This window comes from Phaseolus vulgaris, chromosome 6 (assembly GCF_051622355.1).
Source record: "Phaseolus vulgaris cultivar YP4 chromosome 6, ASM5162235v1, whole genome shotgun sequence".
Lineage (NCBI taxonomy): Eukaryota > Viridiplantae > Streptophyta > Magnoliopsida > Fabales > Fabaceae > Phaseolus > Phaseolus vulgaris.
In genome coordinates, this window is record NC_143503.1 from 23,453,959 (window position 1) to 23,465,000 (window position 11,042).

Genomic DNA, 11,042 nt, shown 5'->3' on the forward strand with positions numbered 1-11,042 from the left:
CGTTAATAGTCTTTCATTAGTCTAATGATTGTCATGATTTTTCTACGTGGTTACTCATCATGAAATCTTGCCTACAAATATGAAACATATTATAATTTTGTGCGTGTTTATTTTTATATAAAACGAAGTTATTGACCCTCAATAGTTAAATAAACTTGAAGAAAGATTATTGTTATCTTGTGTCAACTAAACATGTTTGTCCTTTCATCTTGTTTTGTCATCATGATTTATTTATCTTTGTTAACTTTGTAAGAAAAATAAGACGGTACGAATTAGTTTATCCAATATAAATATATTGTGTTGAATCGTATACGCAGATTTTAGAAAAACATGTGAAAAAATAATATGATATGAAAACTTCTATTGTTGAAAAACACATTCAAGAAAATAATATCGAATTTTATTTAAATTACATATTAAAAATAAAATGTTTATAGTTTTGAGGATGAGATATACACATGATAATTAAATATTGAGAAAATGTTATGCAACCACATTTTTATATATTAAAAGATAAAATATGAAGAAAAAATAATACTTAAAAACAATTTGAGAAATTAATGTTGATGTAATGTAAGAAGCTTTCATAACATGTTTAAATAAAAACAGTAAAGCTCACTTAACATTTGAAATATCTAGATATATGTTAAAATATTGTCTAAATATTTAATTTTATGATTTAAATTAATAAATTACTCTGACGAATAACTTTATCAATTTTTAATAAGTTAGTTTATGAATAATAATTAGTAATTTACGGTTAATTTTGTGAATTTTTTTTTAAAAATTATTTATGGTGTGTGAAAGTTGAGTATAAATATGTGGAAAAAGAAACATAATTACATTTAGAAAGTATATATAGTATAAGGAGGAAAAAAATAAAAATAGAAAATGTTTGATAAAGTTTAGTTTTAGAAGTGAATGTTGAAGTGGGTTTTTCCACTTCCCTCCCTCTCTTACAGTCTATTCGAGTTCCAATCTTGATCTTTTTCAGATCTCTCTCTGCACTCATCACAATCCCAATCTCGATCTATCATCTTCTTCTTCACGAATTCACCAATCTCATTTCGTTTCATCAGATTGAATTGTGAATTGGAGCTCAATTCAATCTGATGATGGCTTCCCCAAACAACCACCACCCAAACACCAACACCAACACCCACCCTTCTCCTCCTCCCTTCGACATGCACTCCTTCTTCAACCCTCCGCCCCCTTCGTCAAACCCTAACCCTAACCCTAGCCCTTCATCCTCATACCCTCCGCCCTTCCCCGCCGCCGCGCCCTTTCACTTCCCGGCCTTCGACCTCCCTCTCCACCCCCACCACCGCTCCCTCTCCTTCCCCACCCAGCCCATCCCTCCGCCCTCCAACCCCAACGCCGGAGCCCGCCTCATGGCCCTCCTTAGCAACCCCTCCCCCCCGCCCCCCGACTACGCGCCTCCCTCCTCCACCCCCTCTGCTGTCCTCGCCGCTGCCACTGCCGCCGCAGCCGCCCTCACGCGACTCCCCAGCGGCAAGGTCCCCAAGGGAAGGCACCTCTCCGGGGAGCGCGTCGCCTACGACGTCGACGTCCGGCTGCCTGGCGAGGTCCAGCCGCAGCTTGAGGTTGCTCCGATCACGAAATACGGGTCGGACCCTAACCCGGTTTTGGGGAGGCAGATTGCGGTGAATAAGTCCTATATATGCTATGGGCTGAAACAGGGGAACATTAGGGTGCTTAATATCCACACTGCTGTCAGGTCTCTCCTCAGAGGCCACACTCAGGTTTGTCTCGTGTCTTGAATTGTTTTTTTGTTGCGTTGCATTGGCTTGTTCTTCTGTTGGGGAATTGTCTTGTGCTCGTTTTGCGACAAGGAAACAAAACAAAACATTATGTGGCAGCGCTTTGAGTTATACTAAGAGGTGAGTCGTCTGGCCACCATTGGGAGTTGATTATCGTGGAAGGAGCAGGTCTCTTGCAATGTGGCGAACCTTAGTTCGAATTCCACATGAGGGAGGTGTTCACATTTAGTGTCTTAGCATCCTTTGGACAGAATTGCCTGTTAGAGAAGATACCTATGGGCAAACAAATAATTTTGGAGAGGTAGAGAAAAAGAAAAAGATATCAGGTAAATTTAAGAAAGACAAAAAAAATACTGGGCTATGATTTGGGTAAACAATAAGAGAGGTTTGCAAAGAAAAAAAAAAGAGGTAAATTTAAGAAATGGATGGTGATATTATTGCTTAGTAAGGTACAACAACAACATGGGCTTTTTCTACTGGCTTTAGTGGGTAAATGTAGATGAGGAGGTTGGATTTTGTTTTGTTATTGCAGTAGAGTTATCATACATATTAATGTTCTTTTATGGCTTGTTGCCTACGAAATAATGCACTTTGCAATTTCATACTATACTGCCACCCTGTGTTTTTAATGGGAAAATTATTAAAGCTGGTAAATTTAGCCTTTGATTAATCTTTTTTCCCCCTTGTCAGAGGGTCACAGACTTGGCGTTTTTTGCTGAAGATGTTCATCTCTTGGCTAGGTAGTTTTTTTTCCCTGAAAACTTTATATGGTGCGGTCTGTTTTTTTTATCTGTCTATGGGAACATGCTTTTTCTGCAGTGTTGGCACAGATGGTCGAGTTTACGTGTGGAAGATCTCTGAAGGTCCAGATGATGAAGATAAGCTTCAAATTACAGCCAATATTGTTATTGCTATTCAAATAGTGGGGGAGGAGAAAGTTGAACATCCTCAAATTTGCTGGCACTGTCATAAACAAGTAATTGCCCCATATTTTTCCTGTTTCATTGTTTGTTTACCTTTCTTCCTTGTTATTTTAATTCAACCTTTTAATACACAGGAGATTTTGATAGTTGGTATGGGAAAACATGTTTTGAGAATTGACACCACAAAAGTTGGAAATGGTGAAACGTTTGTGGCGGAGGATCCTCCTCTGAGATGTCCTGTTGACAAGCTCATTGATGGGGTTCAGCTGGTAGGCACGCATGATGGAGAGGTGACTGATTTATCTATGTGCCAATGGATGACCAATCGATTGGTATCTGCGTCGCAGGATGGCACGGTTTGTATTTTCTTTTTGTTATTATTAACTGCTACTTTTTGGTTTCCCTGGTTTTCATACATTTTATTGGTTGAAATGTGACAATTTTTATTATAGCATTTTTCTGGTCAGGATAAACAATGCGGTGGTTTTAATGTTCCTTAAAAATCTATATGGTTTTCTTTTAGCTTGCATTGATATTTACTAATATAAAACCAAGAGCACACTAGTATGTGGGTACATTCAAGAACAGGGATGGATAGAGAAGATTAGTAATTCTTGTATGAACAATACCTGCTGACACAAAGTCAAAAGTTTAAAGATGTATTACAATAATAATAAAGTCTTTAGCGTTGTTATTTGGAGGACGGTTGGAAGCCAAAAATATGCCTTTAAAATATGGTGGATGGCATTGCAGACTGGTGGAAGCTTGACAGTTATAATTAAAATAAAAAATAATATATACACATGAAGTATGCTCATGTGGAATGACCAAGATAGTTTGCTTCCTATAAAAACATTTTTAAAATTTATTTTTTGTTTCCCTCGGTGGTCAGTCTTTCTGCCATTGCTGTCACCCATCACACTAGCATCGTGGTGTGGTTATTTAGTAACATTGTTCTGTAGTGAAACTATGCCAAAGCTTTTTTAATACTATCTTAATTTTTTGTTGTTGTTCCTACCGGCACTGTGCTCATGCAAGTATTGCTTAAAAACAATATAGTAGATGCAGTTAAGCAAAAGTTGTGAGGATAAGAATGGAGAACAAATATGAAACAAACAATACTTAGATACAATTCTTCAATTGTTTTTGGTAATGATCTCTTAAGTAAAATTAGATTTCCACCTTGGTAATTCTCACAATAAAAGTCAGAAAAGTTAAGCTGGTGGCATTGAATACCAAAGTGAAACTCCAATTTGATTGGAGGAATGACACCAAAAACTTTTGAAAAACTGCATCAAAATTTTGTCCATATGAAACTGAGGTAAAAAGTGGTTTGATAACTTTTTTTGAGCTTATTTATTTTACACCAACACTTCAAATCTAATAATTTTTTTAATTGTAGTTATGTAACAGTAGGATCATCTAGTAACTCTGAAAAAATACCAACAGAAAACTACCTACTGTTCTCTTTATAATTGTGTGTAACTGATAAGTACCCAATCATTTGTGGAACCCACTCTCAAAGGTAGCTGTCAAGGACGAAGAACCAAACATTTAAATACTCCGCTGAACATCCCATGTTACTGGATGTGGGACTTGGGCATCCCATAATAACCTAGTTCCTATCAGTAACATTCTCATGAATGCTTATGTTGTGCTGCATTTTTATTTGTTTAATTTGTTATAGATGTCTCAATTGTATTTGTCACTTATAATCAAATGCTACAGATAAAGATCTGGGAAGATCGCAAGACACAACCACTTGAAGTTTTGAGACCACATGATGGACATCCAGTTTTTTCTGCTACATTTTTCACTGCTCCTCACCAGCCTGATCATATTGTCCTTATCACAGCAGTAAGTGTATCATCAGCTTTAGTAGATCAGGTGTATATCTCAATTCTTGATTTGCAGTATCTGGACAATAATAAATTTTATTTGCATTTAAAAAGCTTGTAAAAGTCAGCAGAGATCTGTCCACTGTTTGTTGTTTCAACCAGATAGTCCTCCATAGAACTAATTTATCATATGTGATTACTCTAGTAATATTTGTTTTACTTGTTTACAAATTATAATTAACACCCGTGTAGGGACCACAAAATCGGGAGGTGAAGCTTTGGGTATCGGCAAGTGAAGAAGGTTGGCTGCTCCCAAGTGACACTGAATCATGGAAATGCACTCAGACGTTGGAGTTGAAGAGTTCAGCTCAACAATCTAGAGATGCATTCTTTAATCAAGTTGCAGCATTGTCTCATGCAGGTCTTCTTTTACTTGCAAATGCCCAGAGGAATGCTATATATGCTGTACATTTAGAATATGGTCCTAATCCAGAATCAACACGCATGGATTATATAGCTGAGTTTACTGTGACCATGCCCATTCTGAGTTTTACTGGGACAAGTGATATACTACCTCATGGTGAACATATTGTTCAGGTTTACTGTGTCCAGACACAGGCTATTCAGCAGTATGCTTTGGATTTAGCCCAGTGCTTGCCTCCACCATTGGATAATGTGGGACCAGAGAAGTCAGATTCCTGTGTTTCTGGGGATGCAGTTACTGTTGAAGGATTCCACAATTTAGACTCTTCTGCTCCCAAAATAATGTTACAAGCAGGTAGTACTGAAAGTGGACTCGTGGCCAGATACCCTTTAAGCTCTGGCCATGTTGAGGCACCTATTACATGTTCAAACACTGAAGCTAAACCTGTTACATTAGCTCCTTCTAGTAGTGATCCTGATATTGTTTGTATTCCATCTCCACCTCTTCCTTTAAGCCCAAGGTTATCTAGGAAACTCTCTGATATCAGGAGTCCACAGTCAAATTTGAGTGATCATGTTGGGGAACATCCTGTTAATGATTATTCCATAGATAGACAAATGGATACCATTCACAGAAACCTCTCTGAGACATTTAGTAGTGATTCAAAGAATGATGAGAAGAAAGTGAAACAGGATCACATTTCTAGTGTACTTAGTCCTTCTGTCATGTTTAAGCAGCCAACCCATCTAATCACCCCATCTGAGATCACAAAGGCTGGTTCCTCCTCCTCCGAGAATAATATAGTTGATAGGAAGAGTGAGGGAGAAGCAAAGATCCAGGATGTGGGTAGTGCTGAAGTGGAAGTGAAGGTGGTGGGTGAGACAAGATCTAATCAAATTGATGAATTTGGTCGGCAAGGGTCACAACAAAATCCAATTTCAGATAGTAAAGAAAAAATATTTTGCTCTCAGGCTTCAGATCTTGGTATTGAGATGGCTCGAGAAGGCTGTGTGATAGCTACTGGGGACACATTCCTTACAGAGGAACCTGGACAAATTGATTCAATGGGAGCAATGTCACCAGCTCAACCTCCTGATACTGGTGAGGATGGACTCCAAGATATGGCAAAAGATGCCCATGAAAAGGTTTCTGACTCATCTACATCTGTGGCTGTGCCACCATCTCCTGTGCCTAATGCAAAAGGGAAAAGACAGAAGGGTAAAAATTCTCAAGCATCAGGCCTACCTTCCTCATCTCCAAGTGTGTTTAATTCAACTGATTCATCCAATGAACCAAATGGAAATTCTAGCCTTCCGTCTGCTGAAAATGCTCAAATTCTGGCAATGCAGGAATCAATCAATCAGGTGATTTCTCTAGAGTTTTTTATTGGTCAAAGATAATTTATAACTAATCATGCGTTACATTTTAATTTATTAGCATGTGTTTAAAGGGAGTTTTTACTAGTACCTGTAATTGTTTTTAAATATTTTTTTTTTAAATAGTAAATAACTTTTCTTCTGAAAAAAAGATGAAAGAAAGCAGCTTGTCCTTCAGAAGCTAGGATTTTTAGCTTCGCTGTAAGTACATGTCCATTAAAAAATCCCCAGTTTTTCATTTCCATTTAATATCTAAAGGGATGGACATATTGTTTGTATGTGTATGCAATTATTTTTTAATTTCATTGAATGACTATGAACAAATGTATTGAAGTACCATGTTGGATATCTGGGCATTTGATTAATTACTCATGACCCCTCTTATTTTGCAGTTACTGACAATGCAAAAAGAGATGCAAAAACAAATGACAATGATGGTTGCTGTTCCAGTGACAAAAGAAGGTAGAAGGCTTGAGGCTGCCCTAGGGAGAAACATGGAAAAAGCTGTCAAGGCCAACAGTGATGCTTTATGGGCTAGAATCCAGGAGGAGAATGCAAAAAATGAAAAGTTGTTACGAGACCGTATCCAGCAAATTACAGGTCTGATTAGTAACTTTATGAATAAAGATCTACCAGCAATACTGGAGAAAACTGTAAAGAAGGAAATGGCCTCGGTTGGGCAAGCAGTAGTACGTGCAATGTCTCCTGCTGTGGAGAAAATAATATCTTCTGCTATTGTTGAATCCTTCCAGGTTTGCACATTATTTCTCTATCCAATAGACATTAGAATGAAATTATTACATTGTCTTGCTTGGATCTAATTGGCATTTCTTGCCATAGAGAGGAGTGGGTGATAAGGCAGTGAACCAACTTGATAAATCAGTTAGTTCAAAACTGGAAGCTACCGTAGCTAGGCAAATCCAGGCACAATTTCAGACAACTGGCAAACAGGTGCTTCAGGTACGTCAGGGCTTTCACTCGACTGTATTGCTCCATTCTTGGAGTTAGCGGTATTTGTATCTGTAATTTCATCTAACGTACCTTTTTGTTCATTACTGTATACTAATTTCTTCTGTAGGAGGCACTCAAATCCAGTTTTGAAACATCAGCTGTTCCTGCATTTGAAATGTCGTGTAAAGCCATGTTTGAGCAAGTGGATGCTACATTTCAGAAAGGCATGGCTGAACATTCAGCTGCTGTGCAGCAACGCCTTGAATCTGCACCCACTTCTTTGGCAATGACGCTAAGGGTGAGTAACTGGGAGTGCTTATTTATTTCTTTTGGGGGTCTTTCACTGAAACCTGCACCTTTTCATTTGGACAACATGCCTTACTCAAGACATAATACCTTCCCAGAGACATAATATTAAATGAGTTGTGGGGAAAATGAGCTGAGTGCTGGTGTGCATAAAAAGAAGAGCATAATGAATTAATTTGTCTCAAAAACTTTGTTTAATTTTTTTTGCTTATATAACATGGCATTTTTGTTTGTGGGGCTGGAGTTGACCCTTCAAGTGGATTTGTTTCCATTCGTATTTCAAAATGTGCACCAATTTCTCTCTAAATCTCTCATACAGTGATAGAATGCTATATAAGATAGCCTAGGAATATATCCTCTCTAAAACAGGTGGATCTGGATCCCACTTGTAAGGTAAAGTGCTTACCAATTGTAAGAGGTCAAGCTTTTATAGTATTTTGTTACATCTTGAATGAGAAGCACTCGTTCTAGTTCACTTTTGTAGGCTCTTCTGCATTTCAATTGCTTTAGATAGGTCTTTTGTTTTAATGGAAAGGTGGGTAGGTACTTAAGGTAGGTACTTTCTGCAAGAACAAATTTGCATGACTGCCACTTGTCGAGTGGGCTAGGGTCATCACACCACCAACATACTGAGGGAAGCTTGGAGATTCTTCTTTGCTTATATCATATGACATGTAGATATTGGCTTTTTTAATCTTAGTTGCTTAATTTGTATTTGAAGTGAAGTACTTATCAGCTGCCAAAAAAATGATTGGTTTATCAAAGAAGCTTTTGGTCATGTCAGTGTTACTCTTCCTTAGCTTGTCACTCCTTTGCATCTCAATTGCAGTATTTCTCTTGATGCGCTTTGCAGGATTCCATTAATTCAGCATCATCAATTTCTCAAACTTTGAGTAGAGAAGTGCTTGAGGGCCAGAGAAAGCTAGTAGCACTCGCAGCTACAAGAACAAGCTCAGGCTCATTAAATCCTTTGCCGGTCCAGCTCAACAATGGTCCTTTACTTCATGAAAAGGTGGGGTGACTTTGCTAACCATTTGTGGGATTTAGTTGTAGGTAATGGTTAACAGCAAGCTTTACTTTTGTCTCTACATGGTAATAATTGTTCTTGCAAATTTGCATTGCGAAACAGGTTGAGGTTCCCCTGGATCCCACACAGGAGCTAGCAAGGTTGATTTCTGAACGGAAATACGAGGAGGCTTTCATTGGAGCTCTACATAGAAGTGATGTATCCATTGTATCATGGTTATGTTCTCAGGTATGGCCGATATGTTATACCTCAATTGCACAGACATTAGGTCCTGCTTCGGTAGTATATCTCTGATAGTTTTTTATTTTTTATAAAAGTTCTCATGTTAGACATCGGGCCGATCTATATCTGATAGTTTTATAAGGGCAAATTGTGTATATATATACAATCGTTTGCAGTCCAAATCTGCTGATTCAACTTGAGTTGGAACATTAATTGAATTTCTTAATACTGATGTGTGTGCATATGTCATCATATTCAAATAAACACCGATTACTAAGTACTAACTGGATCAATCCATTACTGCTAATCAGGTTGATTTACATGGACTCTTGTCAATAGTTCCTCTTCCTTTAAGTCAAGGTGTACTGCTCTCACTTCTGCAGCAACTGGCCTGTGACATTAACAACGATACAGCAAGAAAGATCGCATGGTTAACAGATGTGGCATCTGCCATAAACCCATCGGACCCATTGATTGCAATGCACACACGGCCCATCTTTGAGCAAGTATACCAGATACTCAATCATCAACGTAACTTGCCTACAATGACTGGAACTGATCTCTCTAGTATCCGTCTGTTATTGCATGTCGTCAACTCCATGCTCATGACATGTAAATGATTCTTTCTTTCTTTTTCTCTTTTTTTTTTTTTTTTTTCATTTCCAGAAATGTGCAAATCCTTCGCCCTGTGAACTTCTAATATGATTGGAATTTTGTACAAAGCTCAGTGAGTTTCCTTCGAATGGTCGAATTTTGGTAGTCAGTGTTCACATGTAGGTAGTTCATCCGTGAAAATACTCTGCAGTAACTAAATTGGTTCACTTTAATTTCACAAGCTCTTCCATTCCATATGGAAGCAACACTCCCAGAATGCGTTAATTATTTTGCTATAGCCACCATAAGCATTTTATTTGGATGGATGTCTATAGTTTTTTAAGAAATAAACATTATTTATGGATTATTTCAGAAGTACTCATCTACAATAAAAAGACTTTGTACAACGTTCTTTTATTAATTCACACTAAAGCAATGATTATTTTTTGTATTAAATATAAACTATTTTGAATATGCTATAAAGTTAGTATGTAAGAAGCTATTACAAATTTTTAACAATTTAGAAAAGTCAAATATTTTGAACCGGATTTGGTTCTTAGTGTGGGACGAAAATTAGAATGAACACTCAAAGTTGTCGAGAGATGTTCAATAAAATTATATTTTAATTTTTTTTATTTGTTTCAAATAATAATGTGACCCAAGTAGCATCCTCACCTATTTTAACATAAGGTGCCCCTACTTTTTCATGTTTTTTGGGATTAGGTTGGATTGTGGCTGTAATCCTACATTTTTTTTTCTTAATTGCTTTTAAGAAAGAAATTCTATTTTGTCTTGGCTGTTTGTTTAATTATTTGTTATTCAATTCGGGATTGATCTAACTACCAAGAAATAATGTTGAAGGGTCTTTATGAAACATTAACCCTATAGCACTCTAAGAAATTTGTGTAATTTATAAGTCATATAGACTAAGTTTATAATTTTATTTATTTATTTATATAATTTTTGTGTGTGAATATAACATTTATATCATTGTTATTTATATTCTATTTTAAGATTTATGTAATTTTTTTCTTTATGTTTAATATGAAATAAAAGAAATGTGTGTGGTTTTAACGTTAAATCCTTAATATTGTTATATAATTTTATTGTAATTTATAAAACTATTTAATTAATATTATAAACAATATTCAACGAGTACTACACAATTACAAGTATACATGAAGATGAAGATGGAAATAGATAAAAACAAAAAATAAATATAAATTTATATTTAAAAAATAAGTATAAGCTACCTTGACTACCACCAAATTGAAAAATGAAAAAAAAAAGTCATTACCACTACCACTAATTTGAGTCTAATAAGATGTTGAAACGTCCACAAAAAAAAATATGTAGAGTATTGTGGCACATATTCTAACAGTAAAGAATTATAATTAATTACAGTACCTTAATTAGTATTTAAATATTAAAAAAATTAATAGTTAAATAGTCATTGTTCATCAAATAAATAAAAAAGTAATGAGAAACCACACTATAAAGAGTTATGTGGAATATGTTAGTTAGTGTAGGGGCAATAAAAATTTACAATATCATGTTTTTTTGTTTTTTTTATCATGTTAAAAAAGATAGAAAAAAAGTG

At 36.2% G+C, this 11,042-nt stretch overlaps 1 protein-coding gene across 1 annotated transcript; it reads left to right on the plus strand.

Moving 5' to 3' along the window:
• The first annotated feature begins 843 nt into the window (after nucleotides 1–843).
• VCS (Transducin/WD40 repeat-like superfamily protein) lies at nucleotides 844–9,695 on the plus strand. The gene is made up of 12 exons (XM_068639060.2): nucleotides 844–1,763; nucleotides 2,472–2,521; nucleotides 2,601–2,757; nucleotides 2,839–3,060; nucleotides 4,433–4,561; nucleotides 4,795–6,330; nucleotides 6,735–7,094; nucleotides 7,183–7,302; nucleotides 7,421–7,591; nucleotides 8,453–8,611; nucleotides 8,729–8,854; nucleotides 9,160–9,695. Exons 1-12 carry the CDS (start codon nucleotides 1,113–1,115, stop codon nucleotides 9,466–9,468), a joined length of 3,990 nt encoding a protein of 1,329 aa, XP_068495161.1. The 5' UTR covers nucleotides 844–1,112; the 3' UTR covers nucleotides 9,469–9,695.
• The last annotated feature ends 1,347 nt before the right edge of the window (nucleotides 9,696–11,042 follow it).